Below are 21,890 nucleotides of genomic sequence, written 5' to 3' on the forward strand. Positions count from 1 at the left end.
TAAATGAATAACTCACAAAACAAGGTTATCAGTGAGATCAAATAACGTCTGCTCTCATGGGGGCTATGAATTATATCCAGTTGCTCCAAATTCTGTAAAATTTGTCCTTTTCAAGTCTTTTTTGATAGGTCAGTTTTTCCATCCTAAATTTCTCTAGAGTAATTCCCATCCAATCATCCAGGGTAGGCTGAACTGGGCTTAACCATCTCCTTGTAATTGTTTTCTTACTTGCCACCAGGAGTAATTGCAGCAGCTTTATCTTGCTCCTACATTTCAAAAATGAGACAAGACCCAGGTACAGAACATCAAAACTCAGAGGTATTTGAGTATTAAAGACCGTGCTTAAGGAAGCCTGGATACCCTTCCAGAAAACGTTTAACTTGGGACAATCCCAGAAGACATGATAGTGGTCAGCAAGAGTCGAGCCACATTGTCTCCACCATGGCTTACGTGCACCTTTATACCTCTTCTGTCTCCCCATCAGCCTTGAAGCACTGTGCTGATCAGCTGTCTCCAGTGTTCATAGACATTTTCAACACCTCACTGGAGACATGTCACGTGCCAGCCTGCTTCAAGTCTTCAACTATCACCCCTGTTCCCAAGAAGCCAAGGATCACAGGACTTAACGACTTCAGACCTGTTGCCCTGACCCCTGTGGTCATGAAGTCCTTTGAGCGCCTTGTGCTCTCACGACTCAAGGACATCTCCGACCCTCTCCTGGACCCCCTGCAGTTTGCCTACAGAGCCAACAGGTCTGTAGACGATGCAGTCTACTTGGCCCTCCACTTCATCCTCCAGCGCCTGGGGCCTCATTTATCAACCGTGCATTGAAAAAGTTCTAAATTCATGCTTAGGACTGAAAAAGTACAAAAAAACCTGATTTATCAAATGTGCATATGCACAGCTGTAAGTACTCTCGGATGATAAAGCCCACCTGTACTAAACTACCCTGCTCTTGCATGTGTAGGATCATTTGCATTCAGAAACGCCTCCAATTGACCATATATGGTAGCAGGAATCCCTCAAAAAGGCGTGAATGCACTTTTCTCCTCTCCGAAATCATGGCAAAGAGGGCAAAGAAAAGGAATTTTACCGACACCGAGATAGAAGTACTGGTTGGAGAAGTGGAGGCACATCAGAAAATACTATTTGGATCACTCAATGTAAGTGCTACCAACAAAAGAAAAAATCTGCTTGGGAGAAAGTAGCAGCTGCAGTTAATGCTGTTGGGTCAGAGGAAAGAGCAGTGTCAGAAATAAAAAAGAAATGGTCTGACATCAAAATCAATGCCAAAAAACGTGTCACAGCCCACAGACACGAATCCTCTCTCTTATTTGAATGGCAGCGACATTAGCGGGTGGGACAGGCTCTTCATTGGGCATCGGCTCATCTGCACTGGGGGGTTCCAGAGGGACACCTTGTCTGACGGCCAAGTTGTGAAGCACGCAGCAAACCAAGATTATATGCTAGACTTTTTCAGGCTTATACTGAAGTGCCCCCCCTACACTGGACAGGCACAGCCATCGGCCTTTTAGCACCCCTATTGTGCGTTCAATAATGTTCACGTAGCTGAATTCATTGTGTGATGGTTCTTTTATTGAGATGTGGGTGCAATCTATGGCTCCAATGTTTGGGAATCTGGCAATGGCGTGAAATCCTTGTTTAATTTTGGCTTCTTGGTGAGGTCTGTATGGGAACTGGATGTAAGTTGGGGCCAGAAAAATTATTGCATTCAACACTGCCGGCATAATTCTGCTCTGCCAAAAATCCCAGGGTAGACAGGAGCTGTATGTGCACCGGGATAGCTTTGGTGCATTTTGTCTCATGCTCCAACATCGGTTGCAAATCATGTAGATCCATAAGAACATTTTTTGGGAAGCGGTACCTGCTGACAAGCTACTCTGTGCTCCTGCTGAATAGATCAGCACGCTCTTTGAAAACGCGTTCCCCTTGGAGTGCACGGTTCTGCAAATCTGCCAATAGTGCAAGATAGGCCATGGCACTTGCATTTCAAGTTTTCTTTTCAGGTTGTCCTATCACAGTTGTCTTTTAAAACCTGTTACACCAATTATTCACAGTGTCTACTAATTACTAATTGAAATATTTTATTGATTAGAGGAAACAAGGAACATGTGTGATGTTTGAGATTGCTGAACACTGTGACTCTTAGTGCATTCTATTTGTAGTTTCATTGTTCTACCACCAGGTTTTGTGCATACATATGGTCAGAATCGTGCTTACATTTACACATTTTTATACGCACAAGTACAAGTTGATAAATCCCATACTTTACGTGGGGATGTTCGTACGCAAACATTACGAACACTTCTGTGCAAACGCACCGTTGATAAATGAGGCCCCTGGCCTCCACAGGAACCTACGCCAGGATCCTGTTTGTGGATTTCAGCTCTGCTTTTAACACCATCATCCCAACTCTGCTTCAGGAGAAGCTCTCCTAGCTGAGCGTGCCCGACTCCATCTGCAGGTGGATTACAGACTTCCTGTCTGACAGGAAACAGGGCGTGAAGCTGGGGAAACACGTCTCCAATGCTAAAACCATCAGCACCGGATCCGCCCAGGGCTGCGTTCTTTCTCCTCTGCTCTTCTCCCTGTATATGAATAGCTGCATCTCCAGTCACAAGTCCGTCAAGCTCCTGAAGTTTGCGGACGACACCACCCTCATCGGACTCATCTCTGATGGTGACGATCATCTCCCAGGACTTCAAGTGGGAGCCGAACATCAGCTCCCTCATCAAGAAAACACAGCAGAGGATGTACTTCCTATGGCAGCTGAAGAAATTCAATCTGCCAAAGACAATGATGGTGCACTTCTACACAGCCATCATTGAGTCCATCCTCACCTCCTCCATCACCATCTGGTATGCTGCTGCCACTGCCAAGGACAAGGGCAGACTGCAGCATGTCATTCAGTCTGCAGAGAAGGTGATTGACTGCAATCTCCCGTCTCTTCAGGACCTGTACACCTCCAGGACCCTGAGGCGTGCAGGAAAGATTGTGGCTGATCCCTCCCACCCCAGACACAAACTCTTCGAGACACTCCCCTCTGGCAGGAGACTGCGGTCCATTAGGACCAAAACCTCACACCACAAGAACAGTTTTTTCCCGTCTGCTGTCAGCCTTATCAACAAGGCCCGGAACCCCCTGACAGTCTTCACACTCCACCTCTGCCTCTACTTGTCACATTGACCTTGCCATAACTCTATGCATTACATTAATGCTCAGCTTGAATTTCCTTGTTATTTTACTGTATCACCGCCAGCTGTAGTGCTCTTTTTGTTCTGAAGAAAAAAAAAAAGACTGTCTATATATATATATATATATATATATATATATATATATATATATATATATATATATATATATATATATATATATATATTTATACTGTTATATTTTTTACTTTTTAATAGCTTATTTTTAGAAGATTTGTCATGCACCAACTTCACCAAAACAAATTCCTGGTATGTGTAAAATCTTACTTGGCAATAAAGCTTTTTCTGAGTCTGATTCTGATTCTGATTCTCTTGATACAGTGTCCTGATACAGTGTCCTGAAATATCTAGTAATATTCTTCCAGCAATGCTCTCTCCAGCTCATGGAGTTGGATGTTGATCACTTGAAGGACCAGATGTTGCTTGACGCCTCCTCAGAAATGCCAATCCCAGATTTCCCATTTACCTTAAATGTATAAACACTTTATGTAGAAAGTGTTATTAACATTGGCATGGCAAAGAGGTTTGTATAGTTTTGAAATGGAGTTAGAAGGGGTCATGGTCATGGCATTTTTCAGGATGTGATAAAATTCTGATTCAACATCTGAAAGGTCAGTCAATTTACATTCATGATCAATATATGATCGTAATTGCAGGTATCTATGAAATTTGTTTCATGCCAAGCCGTATTTGTCCCGCAAGGTCTCAAAGCTGTGCACAGTGTTTCTTTGAGTAAGTGCGAGGAGTGTTGTGAGACTATACATAGTCCATGATTTAAAGTTAGAGTCGTATCTGGTGGGAAGAAAATCGAGTCGTAAGCAATCCAAAGATGGCGCCGTGTGAGTGGCAGCAAGTTGCAGCAGCTCCATAGGGTATATAACACTTCTTGCACTCTGTCTTATTGCTGCTGTAACATATGAATTTCCCCCATTGTGGGATAAAGAAAGTCTATCTTATCTGAAATTTCTCAACATTCTATTTATCTCAAGTATCAATTACCTTCTGCCAGACTTGAAGTGTGTGGGTCAACCAGGGATTCCCCAACTTTTCCAAATGACACATTAGACCCTTATTCGCTATTACAGCTTGGATGGGGAACTGCTTTGACAGACTGGACTCCAGCTCCTTCCACCTAGCTATATATGTTTCATTACATTAGTATAAAAGGGGAGCTATTTTTGCAGCATTATAATAACTCATTAGACAAGGGAGACCCATCCCTCCACATTCCTTGGCGAGTTGAAAGGTGGCATATTTAATCCTTGGTTTCCGGCCCTGCCAAATGAATCTGGAGATCCATTGTCCCACTCCCTGAATTGGTTTTCACTCACCTTTATAGGCAAGTTTCTAAAGAGGTAAAGTAGTCAGGGGAGCACATTCATTTTAATGCACTGCACATTAACCTTCTTACAGGCTGAGGGTCTATCATATAGCGCCTGGATTACTCTCATAAACTTATCCTGAAAACCAAAGTTCCCCAGCACCTTATACAAGAAAGCCCATCTGACAGTGACAGATTGAGAGAGTCAAAAGCTTTCTCAGAATCTAGACTCCCTATAATTAATTGAGTTTTGTCCTTTTGGATTTGACCTAAGATGTGTAGTATTCTTGTGATGTTATCAGTCATTTGTCTATGATGAATAAAACCAGTCTGGTCTAAATTAATGAGGACATAATGTCTTCCTTTATTTTAGATACAATGGCGGGGTCATTGAGTATATGTGAATTAAATTTCCACAGAGTGTTTCGTTTTTTCCTGGCCACCTGCAGAGACATAGAGATAAGACTATGATCAGATAAATCCCTTGTTAGTATGTCACATTCTCTAATCTTAAATCTGTCCACGTTAAACATAAAAAAGTAGTCCAGCCTTGCATAGACTTTGAATGAACCCAAGTAGTGTGTGTAATCTCTGATAGATGGGTATAGCTCTCTCCACACATCTATTATCCCCATTTCTACTATACAAGAGTTAACTTTTATGAGTGGGTTAATCTGATCAGTTGGATTAGAGAAGTCTAATTTGGGATCGAGCCTAAAATTAAAGTCTCCCCCATAGTTCCCCGAGAGTCCACCATTAAATCAAAATTATTCCTATAGAATACCCAATCGGTCCCAGGTGGGGCGTACACATTTAAAATTGTTATTTCAGACTCCTCTATCCTTCCTTCCCATTACCCTGACAAATCTGCCTTGATCGTCACTGATTTCTGAGATATGTTCATAGTTAAGTGCACCAGAGATAAGTGTTGCCACACCCCTCCTTTGTTTAGATTCGACAGAAGAGGAAAATCCTTCTTTAAAACCCTTTCTTTTCAACCTCAAGTGATTTGCTTGGTTCATGTGTGTCTCTTGAAGTAAGGCAATCTGTACTTTTTCTTTCTTTAGTTTAGACAATATCTTATTCGTCTTAATCACATTCAAGACCCCATTTACATTAAAAGAAATTATTTTCACCGGCTCATTTTGCATGTAGTTGTATTAACTGACTGCACAGCATACCCCAGACAACAGCAGGCACACCACCCTTAAAAAAAAAAAACGACATATGAAATAAGTAAAGACTGAACAGAAAAATTTGGTGTATAACTGAAGCACGAATGCTCCTGACCACACTTCCAGTGGTGAGTCACTTCCACTGCTTCCCTTAGTCCTTGGATGAATACCCCTATTTACTCCCTGAATAAGTATATTTCACCATGTCGTCCATATCATACACATAACATTATATTAGTTCTCTTCCCATCTGTATACAGGGTTCTAAATTAACACCCGCCAACCCGCCAAATGCGGGTTAAAATTCATATTGGCGGGTGTAAATAAAAACTTACTAGCCAATTTGGCCGGTAATGCATTCGGCAATCATGTCAGTCAGAGCCGCTCTACAGTTCTTGGTCATTTGTCCCCCGGACAGTCCGTCCTACATTTCCTATGAACACTGTCGTAATGCTACGTGATGACGTACAAGACGCCCATTGGCTGTGCGCAGGCACACTACAGTTTGTAGTGCAACCGGCGCGAGAAACCACGGAAACGCAAACACAAAGAAGAAGAGGAAGAATGAACGGCGGCGTATAAACTGTAAAAAAGGAGACTGAGCTAGCTAAAAGTAAAAAGTAAAGTTAAACTAAATACGTGGTTGGGACAGACGTCTGGGGGCGAGAAGAGGAAGGAGGCAGGGGATGAGAATGTCGACAAAGCGTGCGAAACGAAGAAAAGAAAGTTTAACGCTAAATGGCTGACAGGTCGTGAATGGCTTGTGTTTGATCACGAAAATGCCGTCATGTTTTGTAAGGATTGCCGCATGTACACGAAAGAAAAAAACAAGACGAATAATTTTGTGGTGGGGACTAATAATTTTGAAGTCGAGGCAGTAAAGGACCATGAGTGCCCGAAGTCATCAGGAGAGCCTAAGGAGTCTGCAATACTGACTGCTGCACTATTTGTGTTTTCTAGTTGTACATACATAATTCAATTTATTACCAATGCAATTTTTTGCAAGTGTTTAAGTCATGGCTGTTACTTATATATATTTCTTATTAAAGACGGGAAGCAGAAACACTTTAAGTTGAAAGGAAAAATACATTTTATTAGGAATGTAATGATACTAAATACTGGAAAAATGTCTTTTATAAAATAATAAATCTGGCAGCATTTTTTGTTTGTATAAATTAAATGTTTGCACTTTCTGTGTATATTTTGTTTCATGTGTTGTACTTTCTGTGCATTTTTCATGCCAACAATGTAAATAAAATGATCAAATGCATTCAGTGGCACTCATAATCTCTCTTATTTTCACCGGGAAAAAATTTGGCTAGTGGAAATTCTGATTGGCTGGTAACTTTAGAATGTCACCAGCCACATTGGCTGGTGATCAAAAAAGTTAATTTAGAACCCTGTCTGTATACTTGCAGCCTCTCCTTGTATCCTGCAGCTCCTCGGTTCTGCTGCGGGTGCCGACCCCCAGCCCCCCGCCACGACGACCATCTCTGTAATTTCTGAGAGTAGCCAGTGGTTTAATCACCTTCGCCGGGAGACCCCGGCCCACCAGATCCACTGTCGCTTCCTCCACCCTGTTGTAGGCTATCGCTCCTTCTTCATAAAACACCTTCAGGCGAGCTGGATAGAGGGTCCGGATCCGCAAATTCTTGTCTTTCAGGATCCTCCGCGCCTCTGCATACTCCTTCTTCATGGCAATGATCTCCACAGGAGATCAAGCTTACCGGTTTGTCCTCGTTCTCTGGCCCAACGCCATCATAGCTAGGAGTGCCCTGGGAGGGCTAACATTAGCTTCTTCTGTTAGCTGCAATTCGTCGTCTTCAACTTGTTAGAAAATTGAGTTTTTACCTCTCTTGTTCTTTTTGGACATCATTTGTGTCCTTTCTCCCTTGTTTTCGGGTACTTCGCTGGTTAGTTAATTCACCTTGGGGCAGTTTTAATGAATTCTTGTCGAAAACTTTCTAAGTTGCCATCCCCTCTAGACCGGAAACAGAACACCTTTCACATAGTTATTTATGCTAGAATTTGATCTAAATTCTAATCAGCTTATATTGTGTGTTCTATTATGTTGCAGAACCACACACACACAAATATCTACACAACATTTGTTGGACTCTTTCACTGTGACTCTGCGTAATTGTTTTGTTTCTTTTTTCACTCTCACCTAAACACCAAATAGTGTCCTGACCTGACACCCTGAAGTGATTGCTATCACATTATCGATTCACCCACATTCTTCCACACATGTATTCTGTATGCTCATTTTAGGTTTTTAAAATCTTGTTTTGCAAGTAGCTAGTAACAATAGCTATCAAATAAATGTGGGATGATAAAATGCATTGTATTTGATTATGAGAGTCTAAACGTAGTTGAAGTAAGGACCTCAAAATTGTTCATTTACAGTTAACAGACACTTCTGTTCAAAAACTTACAAATGAGGAACAGTCCAATCCACAATTGATCAAGGAAAGATGCCATCAAGAATAAGAGCCTCAACAGTTCCATGTTCAACCTGGAACAAGTGCTACAAGGCTGTAAGTGCACCAAGGAACATAAGTCACATATTCTGCTGACTGAATCGAGTTTGGTTACTCCTTATCTATGACAAGATTGTGGTGCCCTGTTTGGCTGCGGCTGCACTGGCTCGTGACAGAAATAATCAGAACAACCAAAATACGCTGTCTGGGATGGCAAATGCAGTCAGTAATCTAAGATAACAGCTCTTTTTGGAATTACGATCTTCCAGTGACTTCAGCTTCGTAGATTCAACCACTAGTGTCTATGTAGCCTCGGAGCGCTTCGCTGGCAAGACCCAGTGGCCTACGTTGCAGTGGACTCACCCAGCAGCACAGGCCGAGAGATATCCAAATGGAGGCAGTTTGACCAGAGGCGGTGTGACCGGAGGCAAAAGCGCGGCTGCTAAGGTGGGCTAACAGCTAAGCTAAGAGCCGGTCCCCTCAAAACACTGCTTCCGTCAATCTTCATCTCCAACGTTCGGTCCATGGAGAACAAATAGATCACCTGCAGCTGGAACTAACATCGAAACGTGAGATGAGAAACTGGAATTCTGGAAGGAATTATTCTGACTGAGACATGGCTAAACTTCTCAGTTCCGGACAATACTATTAGCATCGAGGGGCTAGTTACATTCTGTGCCGACAGGAGCTGCGCACCCAGTGATAAAGGGGGGTGGGGGGGTGAATTGTGTGTCTACATCAACACTAACTGGTGTAATAATGCTAAGTATGTCTCAAGCTATTGCTCAACGGACATAGAACTTTTGACAGTACTCTGCAGACCATTCTATCTGCCCAGGGAATTTACTGTTGTTTCCATCACTGCTGTGTACATCCCCCCCAGTGCTAACACAAAGGAGGCTATGCGTGTTTTCTACCGGACTATCTAGCTGCAGTCCACTCACACTGAGGGCCTCTTCATTGCTGCTGGGGATTTTAACCAAGTTGACATGAAGACAGTTGTCCCATATTTCTACCAGCATGTGGATTGTGAAACCAGTGGAGGGAACACACTAGACACGGCCTACACAAACATCAAAGATTCATTCAGGAGTGGAGGTCTCTGAGGAGAGTCAATTCAAGGAAGGCTCCAGGCCCTGACAATATACCTGGGCGGGTATTCAGAGAATGTGCAGATCAGCTGGCCTACGTTCTAACAGACATTTTTAACACCTCATTGCATCAAGCCACAGTCCCATCATGTTTCAGTTCTGCCACCATCATCCCAGTGCCTAAAAAACCTCAGATCACATCACTCAATGACTTCCGGCCCATCGCACTCACTCCCATCATGATGCAGTGCTTTGAGTGGCTGGTTACAGAGCATATCATCTCCAGACTCCCCCTATGTTTGACCCCTTCCAGTTTGCCTACCGGCCTAACCGCTCCACCAAGGATGCCATCTCCTCCGCTCTCCACCTGAGCCTTACTCACCTGGAGGATAAAAAACACTCATGTGCGGATGCTGTTTCTGGACTTCAGTTCAGCATTCAACACCATCATTCCACAGCATCTGGTAGACAAACTGGGACCCCTGTGTTTCAGCATCCCCCTGTGTAACTGGCTGCTTGACTTCCTCACTGAAAGACCTCAGTCAGTGCGTGTCAGACAGAACACCTCACGGGTCCCGTGTCAGCACAGGCTCCCCTCAGGACTGTGTCCTGAGCCCTCTGCTGTTCACCCTGATGACACATGACTGCACCCCAAAGGCTGCCACCAACCACTTTGTGAAGTTTGCTGACGACACAACAGTGGTGGGCCTTATCAGGGACGACAACGACCTGGCCCATAGAGAGGAGGTGGAGCAGCTGGTGGGATGGTGCAAAGACAATAACCTGATCCTGAACGTAGACAAAACCAAAGAGATCATGGTTGACTTCAGGAAGAACCAGCCCAGTCACGCTCCACTTCTCTTCAACAACACAGCTGTGGAGGTGGTCAGCAGCACCAAGTTCCTGGGGGTGCACATCACAGATGACCTCACCTGGTCTGTGAACTTGGTGTCACTGGTGAAAAGGGCACAGCAATGCCTGCACTTTCTGCGCAGGATGCGGAGAGCCCACCTGCCCCCTGCCTATCCTCACTACATTCTACAGAAACTCCTCACACCCCCACCATGGCCTGTTTTCCCTGCTGACCTCTGGAAAGAGGTTCTGTAGCATTCGGTGTCGGGTTGATACAAGTAAAACTCGTCAATATCCGTGCTCGTGCTGAAGGAAAATCCTCATCGGGTAACTGACTGTCTTCACGCTCTGTGATTGGCCAGTCACACACAGCGCCCACCCCTCCCTACACAGATGCGTCTCTAGTTCACATTGCTCTCTTCAGTACTCCTTAGGTTTTCTTCAGCTCACCTCTATTTCGGTTTGTATGATATTTAAAGTTACTTGGTGAACTTGTTTCGTAACATACGCGCTGCATTTGACAAGACAGAGCTGAAAACGGCTCATGTTGGCCACTGCCTCCACTCCGGTCGGGGTTTTTTTTTAAATTTTTTTTTACTGTCTGCTTGCTCTTAGTTTGGCTGGTGATATAAAGTCAGTTGGAAAACTTTGCTCATACTGAACACGGTGCTTTTGAGAAAAATACAGTGAACAAGGCTGACATTATTTCCCTGTTTGCCATCACTGGATGTTTGCATGAATCACCAAGTTCACATAGATCATTAAAAAATAAACAGTCTTACAGACCACTTACACACATATAGCTGAACACACAAAGTAGCCTATATTAATATTTTTATTGTATATCAATTTCAGACTTACAATAATGTACCAATTCAAGCCCCACCCATTTCCATTAGGCCCCGCCCTCTCCGAGTACAGATATGAATACAGAATAGAAACGAATACGAATTCCTCTCAATGCACTTTAAAATTATTTCAGTTGTATGTTTCACTTACTGCATATGCCTGCTGCTATTTTTTAACTCAATTGCTACTGTTCATTGTACATGCTGTTTATTTTACATACTGTTTATTTACTCTCTGTGTATACCATAATCATTCTGCTGTTTATTTTAACATTTTTTAAGCAATTGTACATATTTTTCACTTTTATATTTTTTATTTATATTTTAACTATTTTCAACCCTGTGCTGAGCCTGCTGCAATAGAAATTTCATTCAGTATACACCTGCTGTTCACTGAATGACAATTAAGTTTGTCTATGTCCTTCCACCAGCAACCACGCTCACATTAGCAGAGTTTGGAGTGAGATTTCCTGCCTCGCAGTGACAGTACAACTAGTCTTCATGAATTTGCAGATCATTATGAATGAGAAGCCTCATATACCCGTATTAGGGAGTTCAGGTTAGTGGCTTCTCTGTAGATAAGCATCACACATCATCACACTTTAAACTTTGTACAAAAAGGTAACAGGAAGCCAGTGGATGGAAAGGAAACATGGAGTGACATGAGCTGTACAGTAGTTGAGCAATGTATTACTATCTACTACAGAAAAAGCTCCACATTTAAAAAACAAATAAATAAATAAATAAATAACAACAACAACAACAACAACAATAATAATAATAATACTGAGCATTCAAAAATGTACACTATATTTTAAAAAGAACTTTGATGAGAGTTATGCTACTCCATACCCACATCAGTGATTTGATGTCAGTCCTCAAAGACAGAATGAGCAGGATTTGTCAGTTGAGGTTTGTATACACAACATTCAAAGTTGGCCCCTCCTTTCCTGCTCAAGGCTCCTCTTGTATGCGTGCTTATGAGCTGTGTGAAAGATGAAAATAATTCCCAAGTTAGATATGGAAATATTCTGGTGTTACACACTGTTTTCCCTTGCTGTTTCTCTGGTGTCCACCCTCTGTTGCTCCTCTCCTGTTTCGGTAAATTAAGAATTAATTTCAGAGTTGTTCATTATTGTTGGAGCATTGAACGATGAACCAAGATGGTTTTTGTGAGTTTGAATAAAGTCTGTTTTATGGTGGTAAATTTACTGTTTCTTTGTATAGAGTCTGGTGGCTGTGGCAAGAACAATGTAACCGCAACAACAGTTTCTTGTTAAGCAAAAAGGATCTTACTCATTAAGAAAAAGGTATCCCTATAGATGCTTTCCATAAGTTTCTTAGACACTTATTAAAGCAATTTGAGCCTGTCGGTGGCAAAAACAAACTTTCAGTGGATATACTTTAACAGTGCAAAAACACACGGAGGTATTACATTGCAGCCTGTTTCGTGACTGTCATTCAGTACTGGAAAGACTGGCATTGTGTCTTAAATGTAGGGCACCAAGGCCAAAACTAATGGTGCAAGGACACAAAGTGATTATTATGAAGAAGTACATATTATGAAGAAATGATAAATGGACTGTGTTTATAGGTGAACACCTCATTAATTCTTATTGTTATATTTCAATGAAAAAATTAAGTCTATAAATGGGCTATGGGTGAACAAGATAAATTTGAACAATTTTCAACACTCGCATGCAAATATTAGCATGAGTCTGAGATCATAAGAGCATCACAAAAATGACCTAGAAGATTTTTTATGTTGAAGGAACATGAAAAACTTCTTCAGGCAAGACTACTCCTCATGGGATACACTGCAGACAAAAAATGAACTAAAGTGCTGAGGTTTCAAGTTTCAAAAATCAGTCATTACTAATACCATCAAGAACATCATGTTAAGGAAACTAGTTTCAAAATACGCACACAAAGGGCAACCATTTACTGCATACTGCCGTTTGAAACTGAGTACAATTAGCTGATAATTATCCTGATTAACCACCATCAGTAATCAATAACAATAATGCATAATTAGACTCTAAACCATTAATTGTCATTTTTACACTGTTGTAGCAATGTTTCCTTTGTTTTTTTTGTTTTTTTTTGACTTGATCAGCTATTGGTTATGTAACATAATAATATCATAATGATGGAGGGGAATTATAGAGGTAGACATATAGCATATACAAATAAACAAAAAATTAGAAAAAAAAAGAAATAATTAAATGAAAGACAATCTAAAAAAAATATCAAAAACGATCATGATCATAATAATCAGAAAAATATCCTTATTGATATTAATGATAGGTATTGTCAGTAATAACAATAACAAAAATGTAAAATCTATGAGATCAACAGAGGAGAAAGGGAAACAAAAACAAAATCTAATATAAATAGATAATATATAATAGAATGACAGTAGCTTTGTCCAGCTATTGCCTGAAAGTTTTGAGAGCCCTGTTAAAGTACAACTCAAACGACACCCTCATTCAAATATTTGAGAAATCACCTTTTCAGAAGTCGGCACATTTGTATTTTTATAAGAGATAAAACAACACGGCAGTCTGTGAAACAGCTGTATTTCTTATGCTTTGAACAGGCACATTATAAAAATTAATTTTAAAAAATGCCCTTTATTAATAAATTATTGTATACAGCTTTTTTTAGTCATATAAAATTTGTTTTGAACTTCAAGTGCTTCTGCTCTCTGTCTTTCATAGAGTAAAATACATTCAAACCCACTTGTTAAGCAAGGCAAGCAAATTTTGACCACGGGTGACAAAACTTTTGCGTGCCATCATGTATAAGGAAACTGCAAGTCATTCTGCCTTTTAAATTTTGCTTTACCACACTTTGTCACCTCAGACCCTTTAGTACCTTGACGAAAGCGTGCTTGTAGTAAGTTTGTAAATAGGTTCAGCAGACCACAGGTATGAATTTGCTTTATCAGCATATGAATTTTTTTTTTCCTCATGCTTATGGTGCTCTTTGCCCAGGTGTTTATTCTGCAGCTGGAGGGGCAGAAACGTTGGCTTCTCTACACTCCAACTGTTCCGCTTGCAGCAGAGTACAGCCTGGAATCAGAAGAGAGGATCGGCAGGCCAACCCATGATATTGTATTGGAGGTACGGCACCATATAGGATATCCAATCTTTTTCATGCTACTATATATGTGTATATGTATATTGCCAGTCAAAAGTTGGGATACACCTGGTCATTCAATATTTTTTCTTATTTTCTGCATTGTAAATTAATGCTGAAGACATCAAAACTATAAAATAATCCTCAAGGAATTATGTGGTACACAAAAAAGCATGAGCACAGCAACATATGTTTTGTATTTTAGAATCTTCATAGTAGCCACCTTTTTGCTTTGATGACAGCTTTGCACATTGTTGGCATTCTCTCAGTCAGCTTGTTTGCTTCTTGAACACAACTGATGGAAGGAAGGAAGGAAAGAAATACCACTAATTACCTTTTACACACACACACACACACACACACACATTTATATATATAATAATAGTTTAAGAAAAAAATCCCCCCCCCCCCCCCCCAACTTAGCTCGTACCAATGAGACCGAACACAATCAAAACAGGCCAAGAGCTGCAAAAACACATATTTTGTTTCTTGAAAAAAGGTTAGACAAGCCGTGTTACCAACTTAGAGGCTGAGACATACAAAAACCCTAGCTAAATAAAACCCCCTCCCTAACTAACCAACTAAACTGGAGGGCCAGCCAAAAAAAAAACAAAAGAAAGGGAGCCACCACTGCCCAGCCCACATGGGGCCGGTGGAACAGGGTTCTCCCCTCTACCCTAACATAAAACAACTAAAGCCGAAACAATGAAAATAAAGCTGCGAAAACTGAACCACTGGACCCACCAGGAACAAAAGAGGGAGAAAACCAAAGTACCTACATAAGGTCACACACAGCCACTACCAAGATCTCAGCTGTTTCAGCAGCACCTGCTTCTGCTGCTGCCAGGCGGGAATGAGGAGAGGTTGAGCTGCAGTCCCCTCCCCCTCTTTACAGTACTCTGATTGCTGTGCAGCCACACCTGTTGAGAAGGAGGCAGACACAGAATGAACAAGGAATCAGGCTGATCGGGGGGGGGGGGGGCAAGAAAAGAACTTACAGTCTTCACAGGATACATTGTTCAGGAACAACTACTTAAAGACGCGACAATTCGTCAGCCAGATCATTATCCCTGCCGCGGATGTGTCTGACTCCACATTGAAGGCCTGTAACCACAAACTCCAATTCATCAAACGTCAGTTTTGGTTTCACATCCTATGTAGAAAAACAAGCGGATTGTGATTGGTACTGACGATTACAGGAGCAATAGCGGAGCTGACATAAACCTCAAAGTGCTCCAGAGCCATGACAAGTGCTAGCGCTTCCTTTTCAATGGTTGAGTACCATTTCTGATGGACATTGAGTTTCTTGGAAAAATAAGAAACTGATGTTTAACCCCATCCGAACCTTCTTGCAGAAGGACAGTGCCAGCGCCAGTATCGCTCCCGTCCACAGCCAGCTTAAAGGGCTGATCAAACCGGGGCGCCACAAGAATAGGTGCATTCACCAACAGACCTTTCGTCTGCTCAAACACCGACTGGCAGGCATTGGACCGATTAAAACTCACTTTTGGACTCAACAGATCAGTTAAGATGAGGCCACGGCAGAAAATCTTTTGCAGAGGCCCCTATAATAACCAACCATCGCAGGGTAACAGCGAAGCTCTGTTCGGTTGGTTGGAACAGGAAACGCTTCAGTGCACTTTTGCTTGCAAAGGACGAACCTGACCTCCACCCACTACTTTCCCAAGGTACGTCACTGTGGCCTGCCCAAACTCACATTTGGACAAGTTCACTGTCAATCCTGCCTCCTTCAAGTGAACAAACACTGCATACAAATGTTCCATATGCTCAGACCATGACCAGACAACCAAATCATCCAAATACACTTCACAAAATGGCAGACCAGACAGAACAACATTCATCAAATGCTGAAAACAGGCTGGTGCGTTACACATGCCAAAGGCCATGACTGTGTACTGAAGAAAGTCATCAGGTGTAACAAATGCAGAAATCTCCTTTTCCCGTTCAGTCAAAGGGACCTGCCAATAACCTTTCAGCAAGTCCAACTTTGTCACAAACCTGGCACCCCCAACATGATCCACACAATCTTCCATTCTTGGAAGAGGGTAACAGTCAGGTTTTGTCACACCATTCACTTTACGAAGTCTGTACAGAAACATTCTTCACCATTAGCTTTATCAGCAAGCAAGCATGGGGAGCTCCAAGCACTATTACTGTACTCAGCAATATTATGCTGCACCATGTACTCCACCTGCTGCTTAAGCCGACGACGCTTGTCTGGGTTCACTCCATATGGATGCTGTTTAATTGGTGGTGAATCCCCCACATCAATATCATGGTTCAACAAATGGGTCTGAGAAGGAACATCAGCAAACAGTGATTTGTTAGACTCAATCAGCTCAACCAAATCCGAGCACTGTGGCTCAGAGAGATGAGATAAACAAGTGGGAAGATCTTTCAGGATCTCAGAGTTCGACAACTTTCCCTTAGTCAGGGCCTCAGACAAAACCCATCAGCTTCAGCACTAGACAGCGCTGAGACTTTCCCTGTCACAAGACTAACACATGGTGCAGCAACTTTAGCACCGGACAGCACCACAGGAGATGCAGTGACCTCACCTGTCTCAGAACTGGACTCTACCTGCACCTTCTCCTTATCACAGTAAGGTTTTAACATATTAATGTGGCAGAGATGATTTCTGTGACGGTGATCTGGAGTGGCTACAAGGTAATCCCTGTCACCCACCTTTTCCTGGATCCGGTAAGGACCACTGTAGCGAGCCTGCAAGCTAGCTCCAGGGACAGGCAGCAACACTAAAACCTTGTCACCAGGCTGAAATTCCCTGCTTTCAGCGTGTTATCAAACCATCGCTTCATTCAGCCCACAGTACGGACCTGACCAAAAAGGGAAAGACAGACAAGACCACAAGGGGGAAAGGAAACACAGAGAAACACAAGGGAAAGGGAGGAAACCGAGCACTGCTTTACAGTACCCCCACCCCAGCGAGCGCCTCCTGGCGCTACGACAGAGTGTCTCCGGTGAAAGTCCCGAACAAGCTGACTGTCCAGGATGAAGGACAGAGGGATCCACGACCATTCCTCCGGGCCGTATCCCTCCCAGTCCACCAGATATTGGTGGTCGTGCCCTCGGCGGCGCACATCCAGGATGTGACGAACAGTGTAGGCGGGCTGGCCATCCACGATCCGGGTGGGAAGCCGGGATCCGGCAGGTGGGCAGAGCTGACTGGAAGAGACTGGTTTGATTTGCGAGACGTGGAACACTGGATGCACTCGCAAGGAAGGAGGGAGGAGCAACCTAATGGCAGACGGGTTGACAATGCTGCCAATCTCGAATCTGGGTGACAGCTTCTTGCACATGGACTTGAGGGGAATATTTTTGGAAGAAAGCCAAACTTTCTGACCTGGAGTGCATGATGGCGAAACCCTCCTGTGGCAATCAGCGAAGCGTTTGTTAGTCTCCGCCGTGCGGGCGAGAGCCGCTCTGGTCAGCTGCCAGGTGTGTCTGCAGTGGCGCAAGTAATGCTGAACTGAGGGGACCGAGATCTCTTCCTCCTGGGACAGGAAGAGGGGGGGCTGATAGCCCAGAGAGGCCTCGAAGGATGAAAGTCTGGTGGCAGAACTGACAAGGGAATTATGAGCGTATTTTATCCAGAGAAGATGACGGGACCAGGTGGCGGGTCCTGGGAGACCACGCACCGGAGTGCAGACTCGAAGTCCTGATTGGTGCGCTCCACTGCCCTTTAGTTTGCGGATGGAATCCAGAGGAGAGGCTAACAGAGGCTCCTAATGCTCTGCAGAACTTCTTCCATACCCCTGAGATGAATTGGGGCCCCCTGTCAGACACGATATCTGCAGGAATACTGTGCAGGCGAAAAACATGGTTAGATAAGAGCTCCACCATTTCTTTGGCTGGGGGGAGCTTAGGCAAAGCAATAAAGTGAGCAGACTTAGAAAAACAGTCAACAATGGTGAGAATGACCGTGTTACCGATGGAAGGAGGGAAACCAGTAATGAAGTCCAGGGCGATGTGTGTCCAGGGATGTCCGAGAATGGGAAGCTGTCTGAGGAGACCAGCTGGTGGCTGATGGACATGCAGACACATATTTCCGGACATCCCTCTTGAGCCTGGGCCACCAGAAACTTCTTTTGAGTAGATCTAAAGTATGAGTGGTACCTGAATGGCATGCGAAGTGGGACGTGTGACCCCAGTCCAGAACCCGGGACCAGACTGATGCAGGAACAAACATCCGGTTGGGCGGTCCACTGCCAGCATAGGGGTGATTCTGTTGGGCTTCCCACACCACAGACTCTATCTCCCAGGACAGGGAACCCACCACACACGAGGCTGGGAGGATGGCAGCAGGAGGAGAGCAGGACTCGGGCTTCACTTTATGGGAGCCGGGTCTGTAAGACAACGTGAAGTTGAACCGACTGAAAAACAGCGACCACTGGGCCTGGTGGGAATTCAGTCGTTTGACGGACCGAATATAGGCCAGATTCTTGTGGTTGGTCCAAAGTGTGAATGGCAGCCAGCCAGTGTCTCCACTCTTCAAGCGCCAGCTTGACCGCCCAGAGCTCTCTATCCCCAACATCATAATTTCTTTCAGCTGGGGAGAGTTTCTTGGAGAAGAAGGCGCACAGGTGGAGTTTCTGGTCTGGAGTGGACCTCTGAGAGAGAACTGCCCCCACCCCTGTGTCAGAGGCGTTCACCTCTACCACAAAAGGCTTGGGCGGGTCCAGATGGATGAGAACAGGGGTGGAGGCAAAGAGGTCCTTGAGGCACTGGAAGGTGGACTAGTGAAAATATATCTGATTCGACTGACATCAGAGCTGAATGTATGAGGTTGTTGTGCAAACATGTTGTGTTACACTGAAGGATAAAACCTTGAGTCTAACTGAGATCACCAGTGAAAGGCTCTGGGTCTGTAGCCTACAAGTCGCGAATCAGAGGAGGGCCCTGTGTGGTGGTGGCAGCCGCAACAGGTGCTGAATCTGTACCAGCAGGAGGAGGCGGCTGAGGGAACAACAGAGTCTATTAAGGGCAGAAAATGAGCTAGACTGGCGTTTAGCGACTTTACTTGCTCGCTGAGCGCGTTATTCTGCTCAGTGAGAGTGTTCAGTACTTGGCTGTGTTGTCCCAGGAGATTCCCGTGAAAAGCCAGAGCAGGTTGCATGGTGGATTGGTCCATCTCTGAGCCATCTGAGTTCTGCATGGTCGGATCATACTGTCAAGTGTGTGGAACACACTCAGACCCAAAGGAGGTAACTCATAGTGATGGACTCAGAGAGAAACACAGGAGAACCGGCAGGTCGCGAGAATCAAACCGAGCACTGCCTAACATTTACAACAATGGGAGTTGTGATATTACGGACAGGAAACACTCTGGAAATCGAGTTGATGCACACATCACTGTCACCAAAAACTTATTACCAGCTTTTGTGCGGCGAAGTGGACCCACACAGTCAACCAAAACAGGTTCAAAAGGCTCACACACTACTGGAATTGGATACAGTGGAGCAGGAGGTATGGTCTGGTTTGGCTTCCCAGCTACCTGACATGTATGACAAGACTTACAATAGCGTGCCACATCCCTCTTCAATCCTGGCCGAAAGAAATGCCGCAAAATGCGGTCATATGTCTTCCTAACACCCAAATGACCAGCAAGGGGATTATCATGAGCCAGATTCAAAATTGTTGTGCGGTATGGAACAGGAACTACAATCTGAGTGACAACACTCCAATCATCTGCAACTGAGGAAGTCATTGGCGTCCATTTACGCATTAGCAACCCATCCCTCACAAAATAACCAGTTGACACAGAATACACTTCATCCCCAGTTACCACAGCTTCAAACAAGAGAGACAAAGTAGTAGCATTTTTCTGCTCAACAATCAACAAGTCATGAGTCAGGGACAAATGCTTAACCTCAGAGAAAGGCCCTGCATCCACACCTTTACTTTCAACAGTTTCTGGAGAAATCTGGGAATTAACACCAGGATTGCAAATAAAACTGTCACTCAGATCAACTTCAGCTTTGTCCTTTTTAGAGTGAGACCGAGTAACAGCACAAGCTGCAAAAACCTTTTGAAACATAGCAAGCTCATCAGGAGACTGCCTAACATGGACTGGCGTCACTTCAGGGTTAACCAACACTTTCCTCCCGCCAAATCATTCCCCGTTAAAAATGAAACCCCCTGAATTGGGAAACCAGGATGCACTCCCACATTCACTTCACCTGAAACAAGGTTAGACTCCACACGGACTCTATGCAAAGGCACACCTGTCCTTCATGCCAAAACCCAACATAGGAACATCAGAACTCACTTCAGACTTGTCACTGAATGGCAACACTCCCTCCAAAATAAAAGACTGGGAGGCAGCAGTATCCCTCAGCATTTTCACAGGAACGTTATGACTGCAACCAGGCATGGAGACAAAACCATCCATAATAAATGGAGCAAAATCTGCCAGGTCACTGGACACTGCAGGGAACTCATCCAAGGTTTCATCAAATTTGTTGACCAAAGCCACTGGTTTAGAATTCCGCTTTTTCAACACAGGACAGGTTGCCACAATATGCCCCTTCTTCTTACAATAGAAGCATATCACATTATCTCTTTCCCTCAACTCCTCCTTCTCAACCTTAACCTTAGGTTCTGAGGGACCAACACTTCTGACCAGCTCAGACCCCACAGCTGTACCTCTAGTACTATTCTTCACAGTACCATTATGCTCTCAACAGGCTGACAACTGAAAGGGCGATCCACAAAAACCGTCTTATGAGTCAGAACATACTCGTCCACTTAAACACATTAGAAACTTTCTGCTCATTCAGATATGTTGACACTCTCTCAGGAGACAATTTTTAAAGTCCTGCACCAACACCAACTGTCTAAGCTGCTCAAAATCTTCAACCTTGCTCGACGGACACCAACGATCAAAAAGAGACTCTTTCTCCCAAGCAAACTCAACAAAAGTTTGATACCCCAGCTTCTTCAGCCTACGAAACCTCTGACAGTAAGCTTCAGGTACCGGCTCATATGCTCCAAGCACAGCAGCTTTTACTTTGTCAAAATCAAGGCTATCTTCTGCTGGAAGAGACGAGTAAACCCTATGCGCTTTACCACTCAAAACACATTGTAACAACAATGTCCACACATTTTTCCGCCACTTCAACGTCGAAGCCACCCACTCAAACAAGATAAAATATTTATCAACATCCTTCTCATTAAAAGAAGGAACCAAGTGGATGTTTTTACTCACATCAAAATCAGTGGATCTAGTAACTGGAGAAGCGGCACCAAGCATGCGGATCTTAGTTTGTTGCTCAAGCTTTTTAGTTTCAAGATCATTAATATAGTGCAACTCCTTCTCTTTCAAAGCCAAACGCTGCAGCTCAACCTCTAACTCCTTAAGTCTGACTGCCTCATCAACAGACCGACCAGACTGCTCTGGAGTACTCTGTAACTGGGGCAAAATACCTTTATCCACTAAGGCAGCATACAAGACTGCTTTAATAGCTTGCTTCTTAGACTACTTTAAAACAGCTACTTCATAATGATCAGCACTTAACACCAGATTAGCCTTAGTACACTGATCAAAAATCTCCAACGATAGAGAATCAATAAACTCAGCCAACTTGAACTCCATTTTAAGTGTCTTAACAACCCGGTCTACAGCACAAAACACAGCCACACTACATGACCTCAACACAACTGCAACTCTTGACCTACAAACTACTGCACACACAGTACAGCCACAAGTAC

At 43.7% G+C, this 21,890-nt stretch overlaps 1 protein-coding gene across 5 annotated transcripts in view; it reads left to right on the top strand.

Moving 5' to 3' along the window:
• The window catches only part of riox2 (ribosomal oxygenase 2), a 92,821-nt gene that overhangs the window by 13,998 nt on the left and 56,933 nt on the right, over positions 1-21,890 (top strand). For all 5 annotated transcript variants that reach the window (XM_076750256.1, XM_076750254.1, XM_076750255.1 and 2 more), the window contains one exon: positions 13,997-14,125. In XM_076750256.1, the coding sequence (XP_076606371.1) occupies positions 13,997-14,125 (129 nt within the window). The remainder of the gene's footprint in view (positions 1-13,996; positions 14,126-21,890) is intronic.

The sequence above is a fragment of the Chaetodon auriga genome, chromosome 15 (assembly GCF_051107435.1).
Source record: "Chaetodon auriga isolate fChaAug3 chromosome 15, fChaAug3.hap1, whole genome shotgun sequence".
NCBI lineage: Eukaryota > Metazoa > Chordata > Actinopteri > Chaetodontiformes > Chaetodontidae > Chaetodon > Chaetodon auriga.